The 23,121-nt window shown below is 35.1% G+C and overlaps 2 protein-coding genes across 3 annotated transcripts; one reads left to right on the forward strand and one right to left on the reverse strand.

The window, feature by feature from the left end:
* Positions 1-3,714: 3,714 nt before the first annotated feature.
* On the reverse strand, positions 3,715-5,875 carry LOC116203442 (GATA transcription factor 5-like). 2 transcript variants are annotated; one of them, XM_031535170.1, is made up of 3 exons: positions 5,532-5,875; positions 4,863-5,210; positions 3,715-4,638 (listed from the first exon to the last, which is right to left on the reverse strand). In XM_031535170.1, the coding sequence occupies exons 2-3, from the start codon at positions 5,199-5,201 to the stop codon at positions 4,054-4,056; spliced, it is 924 nt and encodes a 307-aa protein (XP_031391030.1). In that variant the 5' UTR covers positions 5,202-5,210; positions 5,532-5,875; the 3' UTR covers positions 3,715-4,053. The 2 variants fall into 2 exon arrangements, with proteins under 2 accessions (XP_031391030.1, XP_031391032.1); XM_031535172.1 differs by lacking the exon at positions 5,532-5,875 and adding an exon at positions 5,333-5,493.
* A 7,320-nt stretch (positions 5,876-13,195) lies between these two features.
* On the forward strand, positions 13,196-14,372 carry LOC116203444 (putative germin-like protein 2-1). Its single transcript, XM_031535173.1, has 2 exons — positions 13,196-13,374; positions 13,644-14,372. The coding sequence occupies exons 1-2, from the start codon at positions 13,263-13,265 to the stop codon at positions 14,177-14,179; spliced, it is 648 nt and encodes a 215-aa protein (XP_031391033.1). The 5' UTR covers positions 13,196-13,262; the 3' UTR covers positions 14,180-14,372.
* Positions 14,373-23,121: the final 8,749 nt, after the last annotated feature.

Raw genomic sequence — 23,121 nt, forward strand, 5'->3', positions numbered from 1 at the left:
GGTTAGTCGCGGTCTCTTTCTATTGTCAGATCAATCTTTTGTATCATTGAATTTTTCATTAGGCAAAGTTGGATCCTTTCATCCAGTAAGGGATGTTTAGAAGGAATCAGTAAAAGAATTCGAGAATAGACGTCTCTGTTTGGTCCTCGGATGACGGGCACTATTGACTGGCTGAAGCTTCAATATTTTGTATGTGTTATAGATCGAAGATTACATTATGAATTGAGAAAATGATATTTGTGTATTGCCATAAGCGCATTGATTATTCGGGTCTAAGTCCTGCGAGTGTCGCAAAGTACTATTGATTGAGATCACATTATTTGTCGATGTCTACAGACGGATCAGTACATTGAACTGCCTAACTCGGTCCTTCTGTCTAGTGGCATAGATAAGTCTACATGTACATAGATAAAAGCAGGGTTTCTTACGGTGTGGATTGACATCGAAGCTAATTCGGTTGGAATTGCAAAGGTTAAGTATTGGGAGGAAGAGGTTCATCTTTGGAATCTTGGCTTTGCTTACTAGGTAAAGCAAATTCATTAATATCCACTATAAAATCGGATACAAGGCAAAAAAAAAAAAAAAAAAAAACTCAATCGGATAGTACAACAACGGAATAGACGGTTTCTTCACTGGGTAAGCGACAAAAAAAAAGAGTGAAAAATTAACTTCGAAGAAAACATATATAATTGTCATTTGCTATCTTGAAACCATTAATTTCGATCACTACTTGCTAACTGTATTTCATCATAAGCCCCAGTGAAAACTGAGAAGGGAGAACATCCTCATCCTTATTCCACGATGAAATTCTACTCAGTTTTGGAGGTACCACAATAAAGTAGTGTTAGGTTGTGTTTGTTTAGACTTAAAATCAAGTGCTAAAAATTTATGCTTTGTTTGGTTTGTTAGTGTGATTTTAAAATTACACTTTAATTTAATTTTATCAATAATAAAACAAAATAACTCATACAAAGTCAAAGGATGTGTCCCATTTATACAACTTTTTTTCCACAACAAAACAAAATAACTCATACAAAGTCAAAGGGTGAGCCCCATACATAACCATTTATACAATTATTTTTCAAAATCAAAATCTAATTTTAAAATGTTACTTACAAATCAAACGCAGCATTAATCACTTAAGAAAATAAGTGCTTAATTGGTTAAATCAAAATTGAAAAGTTAAGTGTTGAAAATTTATAGTTTTCTAGGGTTATATTTATATTTTGTCCAATTTTTACCCTTTTTTTAAGTTTTGCCCCATATTTTTTAATTCAATTACTGAAAATAATAAAAAAAGAGTAAATTGCACTGGTGGTCCAAAATATTTTACAAATATTTCATGATGGTCCAAAAAGTTTTTTTCGCTACATGATGGTACAAAATGTTTCAAAGTTGTTTCATGATGGTACAAACTGTCAACTCAAGCTGACGCCGTTAACATTTTGCTGATGTGGCGCGTCCTATATGTCACTTTTGTTATGTGGAACCAATCATAGTGCGTCACGTCATTTAAGACAAAATAAAATTTTAAAAAGTCCAAAAAAATACAAAAAATAATTTTAAAAATACAAAAAAGAGTAAAATTTTTGAAAATAAATAAAAAATATTTTAAAATTTTGAAAATTTGAAAATTTTTTAAAATTTTTTTAAAATTTTTAAATTTTTTTTAAAATATAAAAAATACAAAAAAAATACAAAAAAGAGTAAAAATTTAGAAAAAAAAAAAAAATTTTAAAATTTTAAAAATTTTTTTTTTAAAAAATTTTTTTTTTTTTTTTTTTTTTTTTTAATTTTTTTTTTTTTTTATTTAAAATTTTTTAAAATTATTTTTAAAAGTTTTTAAAATTTAAAATTATTTTTAAAAGTTTTAAAAGTTTAAAATTTTTAGAATTATTTAAAAATTTTCGGCCACGTCAGCAAGGAGGTGACACGTAGTAGCTACGTCAGCGTCGGCTTGACGGCGTCAAGCTCGAGTTGACGGTTTGTACCTTCATGAAACAAATTTGAAACATTTTGTACCATCATGTAGCAAAAAAAACTTTTTGGACCATCATGAAACATTTGTAAAACATTTTGGACCACCAGTGCAATTTACCCTAAAAAAAAAGAGAGAAGAAGAGACAGTGAGATCGGAGAGGGTGGAGAAGGAAGGAGGCGGTAATGGCCCCAATTTCGACCACCATCGCTCTAATCGAGGTCACCGGCGTCGTCACGGGTCGTTGGCGACCTCTCCTGGGCAGTGGTGGCCAGGATCGGGGCCACTCGGTCACTACCGCCCTTAATTGTCCCTTTCTTTCTTCAACTTTCGAAGAGAGAGAGGGAGATTTGGGGCCGTGATGGTCTTGATCTCGGCCACCATTGCCCAAGCGACCACCACCGCCATCCTTCCTCGCCCATCACCCGTCACCCTTCATCTCCTCTTCCTTTCTCTTTCTCTCTCTCTAAAAGCCAAATGGACTGACTTGTAAACTTTGCAAAAGTTAAGGGGCATCGGTGCAAAAATGATTAAAAGATCCCAGCTAAGCAAATAAGCTAAAAACTCTTGAATCATTTAGCAAGTTCTCATTTACTTACTCATTCAACACTTTTTTAACTTGATCATTAAGTTAAGTTACTTTTATTTTGAATTTATCAAGCAAGCTTAATTCAATTAAGTGTTTAAATTTTAATTTCAACACTTATTGGAGTAATCTAACACAACCTTAGTAAGGTGTTTTGGATTTGTATCCGGGCGCAAGATCCCACCACAGATCACAACCATTAGATAAAAAGCCAATCAACCTAACTCTAAACAGTCCAAACCTAAAATAGTCAAACTAAAACTGCCAAGACTTCTTTGATAGGTTCAAACCAGCGATTGTGGAGTTAAATCCTATCCAAAACCAACAAAAAAAGAAAAAGAAAAAGCAAAGCCACAAAATGTCAGTTTGAGCAGGCGGGAAGTAGGATTGTTCGGGCTAGTGGCGCTATCTTTGATGTGGTGGGCGAGGATGTTGTCGCTGAGAAGGAGGCGAGATAGCCGTAAATGAGAAACCACCACCAAAGAGGAAGGATTAAAGGGGGAGGGCTGCCCCCACTGCCACCGGTTAATGAACTAATCTAAATGGAACTACGCTCCGCGGAGAGTGACTCTTTGAATAGCCAAACAGTCGATTGTTAAATTAAATTGACCCAAAAACCAAAAGAAAGAAAAAGACCTCGTAGGAGCCACTTGATAAAATAATTGAATGGATAGACATAGGTGGAGGATATTACTTTGACTAATATCAAATAACTTTCTACATTTTTTATTTTATTTTATTTTTTATTTGGTGGGTTGTAGACTTGAGTGGGGCCATGCAATTGCAACGACTCGGCACCCACTCTGGGTCAATTAGGGAACTGATATTTTTTTCAATTTGCCATTCCCCCCCACCCACTAGAGGACCCACCAGGGAAGGGAGGCAACAAAACCAATCCAAGACCCAAACCAACACCACACAATCAATTGTTTTTTTTTAGAATATCCGGCCTTTACGTGCACTCCCCCCGTCCCGCACTCTCTCGGAAAAGTCACATGTCGAAGGATCCAACACCATGATACGTGTCGTGTGATTCCATTGGAGCCGTCAGATCATTCTAAAACTCTGGATATCTATGTTTATATAACATGGCCAATTGATCACTGACAAGCTTAGTTAGTACGCGGGGAATCCCGATGGGTAGAAGATGTATAGATGACAGAAGCATTCTTTTTTGGTATTGCATAAGCCCTGAGCTAGTCTTTGATTAACCTCCAGCAAACATTAGAAATACTGACTGAAACTACGAACAATATCGCCTTCGACTACCTTTTAAACCCTAATTCTCCCTTTGATTAGCAGTAATGTCAATTCTAAGATCTAAACGAATCACTAACCCTCCAAAAAAAATCTCTTATGTTTATCGTTACAGAGTTTCAATCATTTTAAAATGCTCGAATCAGTTTCTACCTTTATTGTTGGCGTCCGGTTTGAGCTAAAATTAGACCATGCAGAACTCCGGGACCGTCTGGTTCAACTCACCCTCTCTTCAAGCCACGTCCTTCTTACGCCTCATCTCCAACACTTTCCGATGGCTGTTTGAATGAATCTCGACCGAGAATGTTGGGCTACAGGCCGGCCTGTATTCGGGGAAAAGTCGGCCGGACTTGTAACGGACTCCACACGCATTGCACAGTGTCTTAGCTCCCAATGGGCCAGCCCTCCACTGCGGGGTCTTCTGGACACCACAATGGCTGCACTTCCTCTGGAATAAGACCGAACCGGTTTGAACCGTATGTTTTGTCTTCTTAATTCGTTTTCCCTCCGGTCTTCGCGGAATAGTCAACAAGCACTCCATGCTTGAGGAGGACCATGTAGAGCATGAGGATGTTGATGATGACTCCGACAGCTGAGGCGACGTCGATGGCTGCTTTGCAGTCCTTGGCCGTTTGCTCCGGGTTTTGACTGGAACGGGAGACGGAAAACGGGGCGGTTTTAGGAAAACCGGTTGGAACCGGATTTTGGAGACATCGTTCTCTGTTTTCCACTTTGGGGTAGGGTAAAGGAGAGGGAATTCCGAGAGGGAATCATCCACAAAGCGTGATACCCATTCTAGCTGGGCTATGTCATCATCCTGCAAGGCATCACCAAAATTAAATTCCATTTTTATTAATTGCAATTAATTTCGGAAAAATACTAATAAAAAGATTAATTCAAATTAAAAAACTAATAATTTCTTAATTAAACAATAAAATTTTATTTTGGAAGAAACTAAAAACCTTTTAATAATTGTCATTAAAGTATAATTATTCTATTAAAAATTCTCTTAACATGAAAGAAAAGGGAAAAAGAATTTACCGGGACGGCTAACCCGCCGGCCAAAATAGACTCGGAATCATCTGAAGAGCCAGTACAAGAGAAGCTGCCGGAATTCGAGTTGTTGTCGTCGTCTATGCCGTCGGCGGAAGAAACAGAGAGAGATTCCTTCTCCTCCCCTTCTTCTCCTCCTTCGAGCTCTCCATTGGAGAAGTCAAGGAGGTCGTCCACCGAGAAGTCTTCCCCGGCAACAGCCGTCACTCCGCCGCCAAGGCCCGCAAACCAGCTGTCCTCTCTGGCTGAGTGCTGGCCCATCAGGTAAGCCGACGCAACCATCTCGCCGCGGAGGCTCGGTTTCAAGGCGGCCGCCATGCACTCCATTAAATATTCCTGCCCATCAAAAGGATATGTACAATTACTCAACGTAGGGACCCCCCAAAAAACCAAAACCATATAGAAATAATCATGTGAGTTTTGCAAGAACAAAGAACATCATTTATATTGTCACGTACTTCTTGTACGACTAGTCGTGTATTCTGGTCTTAGCAGCAGCGATTGTTCCTGTGTTCCTCTAATATTTCCGAACCTTTTAACCTCAAGAACTTAATTCAACTGTATATATATAGTACGTACTAGCTACGGAAAGAGTTACTATTGACCGATTATGGAGTTATCGTAACATAACATGTCGAATTAAAAGAGAGAGTTTACCTCAGATTAAGGATGGAGATGAAGAATTGGTTGTGGATAGGTTTGAGGGGTGGAGAGAGTTTGGTTCAGGTCAGGGGAAAGAGAAGCACTGAAATGGAGGCCAAACTGGTGATGGCTGATGATGATGCTGATGATGATGAAGAGTTTTTTTTTTTCTTTTTCGGTAGAGATGATGAAGAAGAGTTTATGAATGGTTTTCTCTCTCTCTCTCTCTCTTTCTCTCTCTCTTCCTTATATGGAAAATTACAATTTTTGCAGTTTGAATTAAAAAAACTTAAAAAGTACTAATGATCAATGAGACAGAGATGGGGGGAGGGGTTGCGTTGAAGGTGGAGATGAGATGAGTGGGCGATATTTGGTCGTTTGATTGACAGAGTGGTGTTAGTCATAGGTTGGCCTTTTTGTTTGGACCGAATCCACAGCCCTTCCCATAGATTTTTCTCTCCCTTTGACCCTTACCCGATTTTTTCTTTCTTTTTTTTTTTGGTCAATTCCACTTTGTTCATTTTCCAATTTATCGAGAGAGAACCCAAATTATAGTTGCATTGCATCCTAAAACTGCGGGAGAAAGAAAGGGAAAAAAAAGGGGTAATTTTGACGGCAAATTAATGATCGATGTGATAAGAGTTGTATCACACGAATGGTAGTAGTTATGAACATAGTATATGTGGCTGCCCAATCATGTTTATTACTACCTTCTGCGAAGATGCGCCTGATTATCTATTTGTCCGTCACGCTGCCTGTCATTGATGATTGAATTGCTGGTCACCCCATGAAGTACTTTCTTCGTGTCATAGCGGCTCTAAGAACACGGATCAAAACCTCTCAACATTAACCCCTTAAAGAGGGGAGAACAAGCTGATTACAACGTATTCAGATAATGTTCAAATCGTGTTAAGTTGATTAGAGAAAAAGATACTCAAACATCATGTTTTCGGCACTTTATAATCACGTTAAGCTGAAGTGTTAAGGAGGCGTGCGTCTAGTCTAGGTATGACTACACAATTACATTTGATTTCCTTCGACTAGTCCACTACGTATTATGGCAAGACAAGAACATTAAACTGGTGTTTGATAATACCAAATAAGTACTTTTATTAAAATTTCAACACTTAATCAGATTAAATTTGTTTGATAAGACATAACATGATTTAAAATGATAAGCTAAGTAAAGTTAAAAATAAGTAAGCAGAAATCTACTTATATATCAACTTAATCACTCAGACAATGAGACACTTTTTAAAATTTTACAGTGATACCCTTGTACTTTTCTCTAATTTAAGAAAGGTTTCATTTGCTCGAGGGACAGAAGACGGAGAGTGAGGGAGAGAGAGAAAACAAATTGATTGCAGGGAGAGGGGCGGCGGTGGCCCCCGACATCGGATACCACACTGGGCGAGTTTTTCGTTTTCCGTTCGTGCTATCTATCAATGTTGATATCGGGGATGGATTTTTGTTTTGTCGGGGGTTTCGCCACTTGGACTCGGGAAAATTTACAAATTTTCTATCAGATTTTATCGAGTTTATAATTTTTACAATGAAATTACCGTATTGCTCCTCTTTAACTCTAAGATATAAAGTCTCTTTGAACTTTGTCCCCCTTGGACGAAATTCCTAGATCCGTCCATGGCTGATATGGCTGTCAACCCCTGAAGTGCCTTCTTCTTATCATAGCGGCTTGCCGATTATGGAGCAAACCCTCTTAAAGTTAACCCTTGAAAGAGGAAGAACAAGCTGATTACATCGTATCCTGATAACGTTAGAACTACGTAAAGTTGATTAGAGAACAATATACTATAATGTCATGTTTTCTGCACTTCAGAATCACGTGTTAAGCTGGAGTTGATGTAGCGAGCATCTCGCCTAATTATGACTCCACTAGTCTCGAATTCCTCGACTAATCCACATCGTATTATAGTAAGCCAGGATCATTAAGGTGGTGTTTGATAGCACCATGTAAGTCCTCATATTGAATTGACAAACATAAAATGATTTAAACTGACTAGTCAAGTCAAGTTAAAAAATGGGGTTTGTTTTGTTTTGGTGTTGGAATCCAACTCCACTCCACTCCGGTCATTAGAGACAAAATAGGTAATAGTAGACGGAGAACTTATTATTAAAAAATTGATTGTAATAATAGTTAGGAAAAATTGTAATAATAGTTAGGAAAAATTAAATGTGAGAATTTATTATTAAATGGAAAAAAATATAAGAAAAGTATGTATATATATATATATATATATATAGATGTAAAAGCTGATGGAAAATTTTTCACCAAAAAAAGTTGATGAAAAATTTATTATTAAAAATTGATTGTAATAATAGTTATGAAAAATTAGAATTATTATTAAATGAAAGAAAATGATAAAAAGTAATTATCATATTGTTAAATTAAAAGAAGAATGAAGTGGAATGGAGGAGAGTAAAATGTAATTACGAAACCAAACCACCTAAGTAAGTAGAAATCTACTTATATTTATTTCAACTTAAACAACGAGATTTTTTTTAAAAAAATTCTATAGTGATACCCTTGTACTTTTCTCCAATTGTAGAAAGGTCCCATTTGCTCGAGGGACCAGGGAGAGAGAGAGAGAGAGAGAGAGGATCAAGCGACCACGGGGAGAGAGACAGTGATGGCGTATGATGTCGAATACCACTATTTAGGCCAGTTTTCCATTTGTTGGTCATGCTAGCTATCATCGCTGATATGTTTCACACCATGAAATAGTCATGTTATAGCAGCTCGCAGAAAAACAGGTCAAACCCTCTTAAACTTAAACCCATGAAGGAGCAAGAATGAGCTGATAACGGCGTATCATGAGATCGTCAGAATTACGTTAAGTTGATTAGAGAATAAGATACCGTAATATCATATTTTACGCACTTCTGAATCAAGTTAAGCCGGAGTTCATGCTGCATGCATCTCCCCTGTTTCCTTAATCCTTTCTTATTTATTTTTGTCCTTTTAATTTCTAAATAACCTAACAATAACCTGGTTTCGCTTATGGGATTGAATAATTGATATTCTAACGCCGTTTGTGTACATGTTAGCGTCATTTCGGATTTCCGTCAAGGGTTTCCACGAGCAGATGGACGCACTAATATGTTAGGCAAAATGGACTTTCAAGGACGAAATTGGTGGCAACTTTCATTGAGGGTTAAAAACGTTGGCAATTTGCTCTTTCAGGGGGCAAAATTGTTGGCGAACTCATATAATAATATTAGACAGCTTTCACGCATTAATCTCGCCTGTATTTCTGGTCAATCCGCGTAATTTTTGCGCTGATCATCGTAAATAAAAAATTGCAATATAATAAACGCCGTCTGGCCCGAGCGCTTGACAGATCTGACGGATGGTGACCCGCAGAGCGACCCATCGGAGGGTCAGGATCTCTCACGCGCCACACGCGCGACAGCAGAGCAAGCGGCTCGGAAATACTGAGGATTGGGTGCTCCACGTCGTAAAAGCACGTCGAGGTTAGCGCGTGCTCTGTAAAAGGAAGAAACTCACGAGCCCCAGTGATCACCGATTCACCGTCGCGTGGTTTCTCTGGGCCCACCTCACCATGGTTCCACTCCAATTGCAAATGCCATTATTCTCGTCTCCTGAATTTTGATTTCAAAAAAAAAAAAAAAAGGAAGATTCCATAGATTAAATTACTCACGTGTAACACGAGACTCTTGCAGATTGTCCTGGGGGCGATCTATTCACCTTCCCGGACATGTAATAAGACAACCCGATTTGCTTCTGAAGATTCACATTATAGTGATTACCATACTATAGTCCAGCCGATTAGCTCTCTGCTCTCTAAACTTACGTTAATTTTAACTATCAGATATTAATTACTAACATTTATCAGGCCTACTGGAGTCCACGACTTGATGTAATTAAGCTACACACTTTGAACCAGTATGAAAATTTAATCCTAATTATGTGACTGCGCATTGTGAACCAGTTCGAGAATTCGGGGAAGGTAGGGCCAGTACGAGCAAAATCTGGTTGATGAACCCTTTTAATGTAATCCACTTGGTTGACTAATCTCGAACGATTTATAAGTAAGTCCCGACAAGTAAAGGGCCCCTTCACCATTTCATCATTGATGAATAGATATCTACATTTTTTTTTTGTTATACTATCAAGTAATGATACTCAATTTGCATAATATCTCGATTAGTCCATTTCCCTGAGCAAGTCAAAACTGGATCATGCACGCTTAATTTGAGGGATTTACTGAAATCATCTTGTGCCGGCCTGCCTCTGAAGTATTTCAATCAACTTGGTCGGGAGTGCAGAGATACATGGATGTTATATACTATTACTTCACTTCCGAGGTCTTTAATTAATTTATTTTTTTCCCCCAAAAGGAGTTTGTATATGCAGAACAATTGTATCTAATAAAACAACACTGAACTTGGAAATCCACTCCCTCTAGCTGAGACGGCTGCATGTGATTGGACGATTACGAGCCTACTTGACACGTTCTGAATGTTATGCATCATGACCCAGAAAAGGAAATGTCAAGCATCGACTCGATTGATGAAATAAAACGAGGCTTCAAGTATATGTATATATATATATATATACACGTATATTAATTATTTATTGAAGGAAAGGGAGAGGCACTCACATGGACCCCCGCATGCAATTTCGTGCAGTGGTGAAAGAAAGACCAGCCGACGGTTGACGAAATAAGGACCCGGGGCAAGTCCATGTTATCCCACGTGGCAACTCAATAAGGACCGTGTTTAAATATACAAAAATATCATACTCTAATTATACTAATCAACATATATCAGAAAACAATTGTCATCACATATAGATAGATAGATAGATGTGTATATGTATATATATGTGGTGTCCACTCATGCAAAATCTCCCTTAATCAGAATCGAGAGACACCTCTTTTATTATTATTATTATTATTATTATTATTATTTCATTTTTATATGAAGATTGGTCATATATGAATGATGTCATATATGAGTTTTGAAAAAAAAAAAACTTCAATTCACATATATCACAGGATAATATCTCCACATTGAAGAGGTCAAATTAAGCTTTTGTCAATATACTAGTCACTTGGGGTCATGATACACCCAGTTGTGTGCATATCATTTACTTGAAATCGGAATAAGTATAGACATCTTTCAGCTCATTGATGTTTTCCATTTGCCGTTCGGCTCATTAGATTTGACATAAACTTTGTCATCAACAATCTCAACTCATAAAGACACTTCAAACACCTATTATTGGAAGTTGAAGAAATCTCCACATAAAGTTGAAAAAAATCTAAGGGTTTGTTTGGTTTCAAAGTAGAATTTTAAAATCATACTTTAACTTAATTTTATCCGTAACAAAACAAAATAACTTATACAAAATCAAAGGGTAAATCTCATTTATACCATTCTTTTTTCAAAACAAAACAAAATAATTCATACAAAGTTAAAGGGTGAATCTCATTTATATCGCTATTTTTCAAAATCAAAATTTAATTTTAAAATTTCACTTTGAAATTAAATGTAACATAAATGTGCTCAGCTACATGATGAAACTTGACTTTTCGTACGGGATGGGGACTCATTCCCGATACCAATTGCCTCTCGGAGCGTAGCACCTTTGCCCTGCGGGATGAGTCGACCTCATCGATTGCGCTCCCCGTCGGGGACGTTCACCACTAACCTACCTATAAAATGAGAACACGTGTCTTTCTTGTTCTTGGGCAGGTGAACACATATATAATTGCCCCGTGAATGGGCCCGCAAGGTTGTTTGTTTTGTCACTCTTACAAGCTATATACAGCGACCTTCCATATAGAAAAAAAATGTCCACATTGTGTAGAACCAAAGCCAGGCATGACTGAAGATAACATCCCACTCCCACATCTATAACTGCCCGTGAGTGGTTGGCACTTGTCACTTCACATACAATCATTCACAACATTTAAAAAAAAAAATCGAATTGTAAAGTACGTACACCAATAGGGTTAGTCTAGCGATCTAAAGGCAAGACATCCTTGGGCAACACTCAAGTTGGAGTCATCCTAAAATCATGCATGCAAGAGAATATTTCTTATTAGGTTAGTCTATGAGATCCGAATCCGTCCCATGGGCTTTCAAGGGAAGGTGCCATCTCAGTTCGAGTTTCTTCTTTCGAAGTCAAATTTGATGATACGCTTCGGCGATTTTACCTACCAAATAAAAGGCCTACTAGGCTATTAGGTAGCTCACGTGGACAACGAGAATTGATCAGTCAAAATCCGAATACCCTACCAATGTGGGTTGGTTCAAGCGGTTCGACGCTTGTTTCATTTAAGTAAGATTTCGGGTTAGAGTCATTGTGAATACAGAAAATTCACGCTGTGAGAGTTTTACCCCTTAGTGGGCCAATCCGATTCGACTGGATTAGTCGAGACCCAATTGAGTTTTCGAATACCATAGTTCACACTGAAAACGAAAAAAAATCCAAACACCCTTCATTATAAACAAAAAAAAATGCAAAATGTGTATGGAGTTTTGAAGAGAAATAGTAAAAGCAAGCTTAAATAGACAATTTATCCCATATAAGCTATGCAAATGGATGTATGAGATATCGGCTCCCGACCTGGATACTATGATGTTCTGGGTTCGGTTTTTATCAGTAAAGCTTTTGAGGTCCCGTTATTATCTTCCGCGTCACTATTCATTACCAGCCCCATTAGGATCCTCTATGGACCGAAATACTTAAGAAAAAGAGGATGTCGAGATTCCTCACTAAAACGTATTGCTTATCGTTAGAGAAATACATTGAATCGGTGGAGTATTGGGCCAGCCCCCACCCTTGATGGGTTGCATATATAGGCTTAGAACTTCCTTGTTCGGGTTGGGCCCTATCGGACTTTGAATCTTTTCATGGAGCAAACTGAGGCCTTGGTTTGATTGAGTTCAATCTCATGGGGTTGGTGCCATTATCCAATAACTATAACTAATTAAATAATAAGTTGATGTAGACTTTGATGTACATGTATAATATTAATAAGCTCAATCTTATTTGGGTTCACGCCAATTGTACTTTCCATGCACTTTTGTTTCTATTCAGTTATCTCGTTACTAATTCAAGAGCCTTTTTTGTTTATTTAGATTTAGAAAAGAATATAGCTGTTCCAATTAATTAATTTGAACTGGTTCAAGGTTGTGCTTAAAAATTGACACAGGTGCCAACTCGATTGCATGTAGCGGACGTCTATCTACCTCATGTATGTGGCAAGAAATGGTAAAATGGAAAATAGTTCCATATCGTCGTAGATTTCTGCGATACGACAAGACAAGATGAAGACACAGGAAAATTACCTAGCTATACGTCTGATTAATCATTCGCCCACTTGACATGTTTGAATGAATCTTAAACATTGCAGATACTGTCCAGGGAGATGATACAGCCGGCCCATGTTTAACACGAAAGACATTCTCTCTATGTCGTACACATATGTTGCTGGAAATAGAGAGAGAATTGCTTGACTTGACTCTGGCAAGACGGCACATAAAGAGATAATTGATTATGTTTAAATTCTTTATTGAAAGATAAAAGAGGAGACATACTATGTTAGCCAAGCATTCTTACTTTTCCCTATAAATAGGCGCATGCGCAGCTCTATTTTTCACAAAACGCATTCACTACAGCTCGAGCTTCTTCACCAAGAAGTACAGTTTCGACCTTAGATCACTCACTCTTGATAATTCATTTTCGTAATCGGAATGATGGCATCTCGCGTTCTCTTGGTTGGGCTCACAGCTCTTCTTTTCTCCGTTGTCTTAGCTGATCACAGTCCACTGCAAGATTTTTGTGTTGCAGACAGCGGTAGCCAAGGTATAAAATATGGTGCCATTATATTTGTTTGTGAGGTCGCATGTCATATTGAACAGTTCGATTATGATTTTTTTGGCCTTTCGAAAATTTTTGTATAGACTTAGATGGTCAAGAAGCGACGTCTATGTTGCAGCTTCTGAGAGTCCTTACTATAATTAATGATAGGTTAAGGCTAAATTGCGTCGGTATGAAACTTGTTAAAATTTGCATGAAGGGATTAGGTGAAGATAGTATATTGACAATTTGATTACTGCCTTTAATTGTCGCAGTGTTGGTGAACGGGCTGTCCTGCAAGGACTCAAATGTTGTCCAAGCCAATGACTTCTTCTTCAGCGGGCTTCACCTCTTGGGCAACACATCGAACCCGGTTGGGTCGAGGGTCACCCCGGTGATGGTGGCCCAACTTCCAGGTCTCAACACCCTTGGCATCTCAATGGTCCGTATCGACTATGCACCGTGGGGCATCAACCCACCCCACACTCACCCGCGAGCCACCGAGATCTTGACCATCTTGGAGGGAACCCTAGAGGTCGGCTTCATCACCTCCAACCCTGACAACCGCCTTATCACCAAGGTCCTGAGCAAGGGTGATGTATTCGTGTTCCCGGTCGGCTTGGTCCACTTCCAGAGGAACGTGGGGAAGGTGAATGCAGTTGCTATTGGTGCCCTCAGCAGCCAGAACCCAGGGGTCATTACGATCGCCAATACTGTGTTCGGGTCGAAACCTGCCATCGCCGCCGACGTCCTTGCCAAAGCTTTCCAGGTGGATTCTGGCGTCATCAATAAGTTACAATCAAAGTTCTAGGGGGACCAAGATCAAGAAAATGGGTCTAGAACGGAGCAACGGAGTATAATTAATCTATTCAAATCACAGCTCACCTTGTTTGTTTGTGCACAATTGCATGTGTGTAATTTTTTGGTCGCGGGATTGGTAAGTTGTAGAATTAATTTTCTAATAATATTTAAGCTAACGGTGAACAAAATTTTTAAATTTATCATATTAGGTGAACTATATCAAATACTTTACTTACACAAAAAGTACTACTTCATTACTTAAAAATCATTAATTTAAATATTTTATAAATTAATGATCAAGGAGTCCGTGTGTTGCACATGATAAAATGTGATCTTTTTCTTTGCCAATTTTATTATATAAAATATTTATTATTATGAATTGCTAAAAATAAGAACTTACAATTACGCACCGAAAAAATAGTAATTTACAATCATTAACAGTATAATATTAGATATATAATACTAGGAGTAATTTAATTTCACAAACAAGATAAAAGAAAAAAATTATATAAAAGAAGAGGATTTAAAACTAGTCTTGAAAAATTCATTATTTCAATATTATGCATAAAACATTAAAAAGAAAATTTTCAATCACGGCAAGATGATTTTTTTGTCTTCAATATTGTCATGATTCATAAGCATAAGAATATTATTTTTTGAAAAGCAAACCATATGATTTTTTTTATCCAATCTTCTCATGAAATATTTATAATTTAAAAAAAATAAAAAAGGCCAGCCCCATAAATCTATATCATATGTTTAAAAAAAATAGAAAGTTCATTTTTTAAAAAATAGGTTAAAAAGCTGAGAAAGTAATGATTGGTCCCATAAATCTATATTTGTATCTTTTAAAAAAATTTAAACATAAAAATCAAAAAATAATTTTTAAAGAAAGCTAAAAAAATTGACAAAATAAAGAACGATCCCATTATTCTATATCTATATCTTCTATGTATTTTAAAAAATTATAAATAAGATTAGTAAGATAAAAGGAATATAATTATTTTAATTGAAATTAAGGCAATTAATTAAAACTTTTTAGTTTATATAAGGAACTTTTAATTGTTAGCATCAAAATTTATTATACTGGGCGAACTCTATGAAATATTTTACTTACACAAAAAAGTGCTACTTCTTCATTAAAAAAACCATTAATTTATTATATTTTATTTTATAAATATAAGATTAGCAAAATAAATTTCTTACTCTAAATGAGGAACTTCTAATTGTTAGCATCGAAGTTGTAGACGATACTTTGATTTTTGTTTTAATTTTATATCTTTCGTACGATAATAAACCACTTCTATAATTTAAATGTTTCAACTAAAAATAATATAAATTTATTCCACGTATTGTGAGATTGAAATAAAAGTTTTATTGATGCATTTTATTTTGAAATATGAATTTATAGTTTTATTTCTAAATTTATTCTATGCACCATTAGTCTTTGTATTTATTTTCTAATATTTCACTTAATTATTATCCAAATAGAACATTTTCATCAAATTAGTGTCGGATATTAAACTTATGAATGAATAGTAGAATAGCTAGTTGAAATTTTAATTATTATATTAATTGCACATTAGTTTCACATGAAGCTTATGACCCACGAAATAAATTTTCGTTTACTTAGAAATGTTGAAATTGTCTCGTAGATCAAATTCAAGATTAATTAAATTATTACATTTTTAATTTTTCAAAGAACATGTATTTTGTTCCAGATACTTTTTTGTGATAATGAATGCTAAAATTACTATATATATCACTTTTATATTAGTAATGAGATTTTTTAATTTAATTTTAGGTGTAATTAATTTTACTTTGGCAAATGTGAAAATTTTTAAAAATTTCAAAGATTTTCGATATTATTATTCAGAAGTAATTAATTATTTAAGATGTTCAAAGAACGCGAAGTTGAGGAGTCGCTAGTAGGAGTTTGTCGTGTTTATTTAGACTTGCTAAGACATGATTGAAAACTCTGTTTGAAAAAACATAAAAAGAATTCACATTTTTATGTAGAGTAATAAATTAATGATGACATTTTAAGCATGCAAGGTTCCAAGGAAATCTTAAAAGGACAAAACAACTGAAAACAAAACAATACAATCAAACTTTCAAAAATAATCTAAAACGAATGGGGCCTTAATGCTTATTTAATTTTTGTGACCTTTATGAAAATGTTCTTTAAGGTCATGTCCACCAATGCCTTGGCATCCTCGTATCTACTGTGAACGTGTAAGAATTGAATCTTATCTTTAGATAACTCAAACTTTTGGATTTTCAACTTACAAGAGATCCTTACAGCAGTCGAATATATGTTACTTATCATTCGCTCTATCGCTTTTGTGTTACCTAGAGATGTCTTGACGGTCAACAAATAAAGGTTCATTCCCGTATTTTTGTCCTCACAAATGTCATTAAAATGAAATATATCTTTATATTATGAACATGCCAGTAAACAATTCAAAGTCGGTCTTCATCCAAAAATGATCCGTTCATGTTGTTTTGATCAATATTGACAATTTTTTTCCTGACCAACATTTGATCCTCTATAAATGCGAGAGGTAGCTCATGGCCAACATAAAAGAAAAACCCTCAAACATATAGTGACAACTCTGTTATTTTCTTCTTTAGAGAACTTATTATGTTACCATTAACAGGAACTCTATTTATGAATAAACATTAATTTTCAAAATGACTCAATCTTTTTCATATATGGTTTTGAATGTGACTGCTGTTCTAGACATCAACATAAATACTACTTCTACCTTTTAAATTGCGCAACTCATGCTAATCGAATACGATGGACCTCAAAATAGAACTTTGTCTAAAAAGGAAAATTCTTGGGATAAATTACTTAGTTATATCGACCAAATTCTCATGATGAGCAGAGCATAACTTGTAGTGAAGTATTATAAGCTCTACTTCAGTCCATGTAAACTTCAAAGTCCCATGCTCTAGAATCTTCAGTCAATTGCCTAAAGTCTCACTCCCTCCTATCAACTTGGCTAACAAAAATTATAGGAGACATGCTAAGTTCACTTAATCTCCTCTTCATTCCTCTACCGTATGTTCTCATTTTATTATTGATGAACCCGCCTTTAATGAAATCCAACCTCTTCAAAATATCTCTCTAGTCCTATAATTATTCTATAGTATGAGGGATATTGTTTGAAGAAGCTGAATTTCGTTAAAAGTGGGTTGGCTGTTTCAAGGTATAATTTTCTGTAGTTACTTATGTATCCCTATGATGATAAAATTTGATGCCTGCTGCATACTATAATAAATGAATGAAACCTACTAGAAGATATATATACCTAAGTAATAACAGTTGGAAGCTTTTTTAGAAATTCAATTTCTCGCTAGGTTGTTTACATTGATGAACCTACTAGCATAGTGGAATTTGATTCTAAGAACTGCAGTTTTTGATGCAACAATGTATGCAAAGGGATAGCTTATCATTATTCCAACTAGTGAGTAATCTTTCTGATTCCTTGTTCTTGTTCTTCTAAAATAGTACATGAAAAATATGAAAATAGACTTACTGGGAGTAATATACTTCTTAGCATGTCTTCTTAGAGAGATATATCTCTATATTCTCGGTTAGCCAATTTGATAGAAATGGCAGAGACTTTAGGCGCTCGATTTGGGATTTTGGTGGATGGGACTTTGAAGATTATGGGAACCATAATAAAGGAACTTCAGTAAAAATTATGTTCTGCTTATCATGAGAATTCATGGTTTATATATAATTGTCAATGTTGATTTTTTGAACTACTCATCATTCAAACTATGAAAACTACAATTTATTTAAGTAATAACTAACTTTAGTCTTAAAGGAAAAATTCATCTTGAAATTTTTCTTTAGAGAAAATCTTATCTTGAGGTCCTTTGTATTCAGTCAACATGAGTTCCGTTATTCAAAATATAGGAGGAATATATATGCTAATACCTAGGAAAATAGTCATGTTCAAAATCATACATAGAGTGGATTGAGTCACTTAAAAAATTAATGTTTCCATCGACATAAATAGAGTTTCTAGTGATAGGAACAGAAAGGAAGCACATGCTAGAGTTGTCGTTGTATATAGAGGATCAAATTTTGATACGGTTGGTCGGAGAAAGTTATTTGAATGTTGATAAAAAAAAAACATTGAGGAATTATTTTTGGAAGAAAACCAACTTTGAATTGTCTATTCGCATGCTCATATTATAAAAACCATCTATTTCCTTTTTCATGACAATTCTACGTGATAGTTGAAAACACAATATGGGCCCTTCGCCGAGATTATCTATTGCAAGTTGGGAACCCAAAAGTTCAAGCAACTGAAAAAAAAAAAAGTTGGATTCTTGCATATTCACAATCTAACCAAGGATGCCAAAGCATAATTCGATGTAAAATGTTGTGCAACAGTGGACATGATCTTGGAGGACATTTTCATCTAGGTCAAGCTAAGTAACCAATTATTAAATTCTTCATTTTAAGAATCCTTGTTGTCCTTTAAGATCAATTTTGCGGATTGTATAGTTTTGTTTCCTCCGCCACACTGATTAATAGGACCAATTTGGTAAATACATACAACATATTTTAGAAAAAAGGAATTTCAAAGATTGAGAATAATCAATATCTACTCTAGATCAATTTTAGTTAAAAATAAGAAAGAATGGGAAACTAGATTTGAATTAACAGAAAGCATGATTTTGAACATAATCAATGTGTACATTTCTCTAACAAAAATGATGACAAAAACCATGCTAGAATTGTCACTCTCCAACCATGGATATAATCTCTAGGATTTTTTTAAAGCTTTTATTACTATAATATTTGCATATGAATATAAAAATTTGCTTGAAATTGTGACAAGAAACTAAATTGAAGGTTGTTCATTTAAAGTTGACTTCGGGGCCAAATTATTGGCCATTTTCTCTAATCAATACTTAATTTATATATTTTTATGATGACGCTAATTAAAAATAATAAAATTTAAAGCTATTAAATAGTGGACGAAAAAACTTAAAAAATCTTAGCTTGCTTATAAGTTCTTTTTTAATAATTGCCTCATTGTTCTGTTTTATGATGAATATAATTCTCATAAAGAGGCATTTTTCGATAGGCCAAAAACAATTCCAGTATAATCACTATATGAAATTAAGAATATTACTTACACCTACCCGTGTTACATGCAGGATTCATATGACTAAATTTACTTATAGAAAATTTAAATTTACTTAACCGCCGGCGGGATAGATGGCCGTGACGGGGCCGTCGATATGCCTATTTATTTTTTAAAAATTTATTTATTTATTTATTTTTATTTTTTAGTATTTAATTAATACTGTTAACGACCGGTTGACGGCAAGGACGAAATTGATAGACTGAAGGGTAATGCTGGAGGTGTTTTTGATGGCTGTGAAAGGTTGAGGATGAAATTGATGGCCGACTCAAATGTGAGGGACCAAATTATCAGTTTACTCTTTATTTTTTATTTTTCTCAAAAAGTAAAAATAAAATATATAAAATTATTGTGTCTATACTAAGGTTAAAGTTTCGTTTATTGTTTCATATGTATAAATTTTAATTTTCGAAAAAAGCATGCACGCACGCGTATATGTACGTGTCTGTTGCTCTCAAAAAGTTGAAGAGTTACTCAAAGGATCTTTTAGTTAGAGAAATTCTTGTTCAGTGGCTGCATATTGAGTGGTTGCATCCCGTACGAAATGTTTTCGTATTTAAAAAATAACGTTTCGTATAAAATAATTAATCGATTGCATATACGAATCAGTCGACTGATGTTTTGTACGCAGTATTTTCATACTTAAAAAACATTTCGTATAAAAAGAATAACGTTTTGTACAAACTTTCAGTTGAATATTTAGCAGCTGGACTCAACAATAGCCCTTTTTTAGTTGATGTAATTCTTCCAGAATTTGGTAGCAACCTTTTTTTTCCTTTTGGAAAAGTAATTGGTACTGATTAGCCATCCCATATCTAATGTTTTGTTCAGATTGCATGAATGCACCCGGAATTGTTGGATGACTCTTACTGGAGAACTTAGCTCCAGTTTTGTTGACTCTGACTGGTTTTCTTCAATATATTGTCGTACATAACGGCTTCATTTTTTTTTCTTCCTGATACTAGTCATTTTCTTTGCAAATGGTTCTAATGCTAGTTTAGAAACCACTGCTTATATTTAGTGGCAGTAAATTGCAGCAATCTCCAGAGGTGCTTTAGTTGGAGTTTCTGAGTAAGTTCTGCTCAAATCCATCCGCTCTAACTTCGCATTTTTTCAGTGTAAACCCTAGTATCTGAAAGTGCAATGAGCTAGATGTTTGACGGTTTTTATAATTCTCCAAATGCACGGGCCGTGACAACTAATATAGAATGAGTAGAGTATCGTTTCCACATGAGAACTTGATTTATAATTCTACTAGTATTCGAATTATCACAACCTAATCGAAATCAAGCTAATCAACAATCGGTTTTTGAAAAAGAAAGCAAATAAATGAGAATCAAAATTCATTTGGTGAGACAACTTAAAATTACAATTTCCCCCGCACTTCGCTAATTCAATATACTCCCTCTTTTCCTAATTCGACTACTAATCTCAATTTCACAAGTATTTCCTAAGTATCTTCTGAATTGCTTAGAAAAAATATTTAACTCAACCAATCCCCCATATTCCTAGATAAACTACAATTAAGCTAAACTCATTAAGTTCCAATTTGAATTGGCTACCTAAGGTGTGCAAGTATATTCCTAACTTACCCACTAATCAACTCAATTTATCAAGGTTGAACTTAGGCTACTCTATCATTGTTCTAAACCCAAAATTCCTTTCCCAAATTCATTCAGATTAACAAATCATAACAACTGTTGATTAGGCAATTGCAAATATTAAGCACAAGGTAGAATAAATAGATCAAGATCGAAAACTAATTAGATCAAGAGAAAATAGACAAACTAATTACGTGTGGGTTCAATGTAATCCTAGCATATGAAATTAGTCCAAAAAGACAAAAGAACGCATAAAAAGATCCAACATAGACATCGAAATCTAAGAAATCAACGAAAAAAATAAGAAAAATGACAAGGATCTGCCATGAACCCCCAAAATCCAAGTTGGCTTTCTTCTCCAATATGTCTTTTGCCCTTAGCTATTCACGCCCTGATCTCACGGCTACTCTTGCTTTTACAGGAGAAAAATATTAAATCCTATCTATATCTCACTATATTTAATTTCTCTCGAAATCAAAGTTCATTTTTCCTATCTTATGCAGCAGGAATATCTTTCCTAAAATCCAAGAATAGGACACAAATAAACAAAACAACTCCCTCTTAATTTTCTTCTCTAGACATGCCTGAGATCCACAGAAAATATCGAGAAAGTCAATTTCTGGTCGGATCATCTGATTTGGACAGCGCGGTAAACTTCGATTGGTTGTATCTTCCTCGTACGAGCTCCAAATAATGAACCGTTTGAACCACAGCGTTCCTAACTCGATAAGCTTTCTATCCATATGCAATGTGCACCAACAACTCAAATTTAACTTGTCCAAAAAATAAGAACTTAGAGACTGCAAAAGGTCGATTAATGAATTAACTCATAAAATCACCTAAAAACAAACCTAAAACTAATAAAAACCCCTAAAACCTTTATGAATGCAAATGAATGAAAAATAAATAAAATATCTACTCAAATTAACCTAAACTCGATAAACTAGCTCCAGTTATATCCATAAAAAGTGTCGCATAACTTTATCATCACCTGACTAATCTAGTCGAGCCGGGTCGACTAACTAAGGAGTAAAACTCTCTCAATGTGAATTTTTTCTATCCACAAGATTCGAACCCAAGACCTTGCTTAAGAAGAACAAGCGTCGAACTACTTGAACCAACCCATATTGGTACTACCTTCATATTTTATGTTCTTAACTTTTATATTTTCAAATAATGCGGTTGGCTCAAATGAAAACGGATCAATTTGAGTCCATTTAATTACTATGTCAAGTTACTATTAATCCATAATAATAATCCAAAGGTATTTAATTACTATGATTATTTTTTCCGTCAACTATGGTAGAATTTTCAGTTACGCAACTTCCTCTCTTTACTCTGAGAACCAAATGTTTTATATAATATATATATATATATATATATATATATATGATAACTCGGTAAAAATCAAGTTAGAAGAATACATTCTGGGCAAGAATCGGTTGCTAGGACTTAGAGTTTTTCTTGTTTTAGATTAATTTTCGTATACTTTTAATTTGAGTTTGGTTTTTGTGTTTGAATCGTATTTGGTTGGTTTTTTGAGTTTTCCATGGACTTATTGCTATTGATCTCGAGTATATTGTTTTAAGTACAACTTTAGAAGCACGGAGAAGTCCAAGGATCATGATGGAGACTTTGGAATCATCAAAGAAGTCAAGATTGAACCTCAGCTGGATGGTGCCCAGGCGCCCTTTCAAGTGTGCCTCAGAACAGAAGATCTAATTTGATCGATTCAACTCTGTAAAACCGTGCTTAGGTACACACTTTGTTGTCCGAGTTTCTCAGCGAATTTTGTGTTTCTTCGGGCTATTTTGGGCAATTTAACGAGCTGGAGACTTTCTTGGAAGGGAAGGTATGATGGGAAGAGTTCGAGAATCAATGTTTGAAGCAGATATTTTGGATTTCTTTTGATTGAACTCTTATTTTTAGGTAATTATAATCTAGACTTCTAGAGGATTTTTAGGTTGCGTTTGGTTTCATAGTAGGATTTTAAAATCAGATTTTGATTTTGATTTTGAGTGGTATAAATGGGGTCCACCTTTGACTTTGTATATGTTATGTTGTTTTGTTGTGGAAAAAAGTGGTATAAATGGGGCCCACTCTTTGACTTTGTATGAGTTATTTTGTTTTATAGTGAGTAGAGTTAAAGTTAGAATTGTGATTCTAAAATACTATCT

The sequence above is a fragment of the Punica granatum genome, chromosome 4 (genome assembly GCF_007655135.1).
Source record: "Punica granatum isolate Tunisia-2019 chromosome 4, ASM765513v2, whole genome shotgun sequence".
Classification (NCBI taxonomy): Eukaryota; Viridiplantae; Streptophyta; class Magnoliopsida; order Myrtales; family Lythraceae; genus Punica; species Punica granatum.

Bases quoted from the DNA above. Each gene is read 5' to 3' on its own strand.
- LOC116203444 (XM_031535173.1), top strand. From the start codon at position 13,263: ATGATGGCATCTCGCGTTCTCTTGGTTGGGCTCACAGCTCTTCTTTTC. The intron at 13,375-13,643 runs GTATAAAATATG...TAATTGTCGCAG, and splicing joins TGCAGACAGCGGTAGCCAAG to TGTTGGTGAACGGGCTGTCC.
- LOC116203442 (XM_031535170.1), bottom strand. From the start codon at position 5,201: ATGGAGTGCATGGCGGCCGCCTTGAAACCGAGCCTCCGCGGCGAGATG. The intron at 4,639-4,862 runs GTAAATTCTTTT...GATGCCTTGCAG, and splicing joins CCGGCGGGTTAGCCGTCCCG to GATGATGACATAGCCCAGCT.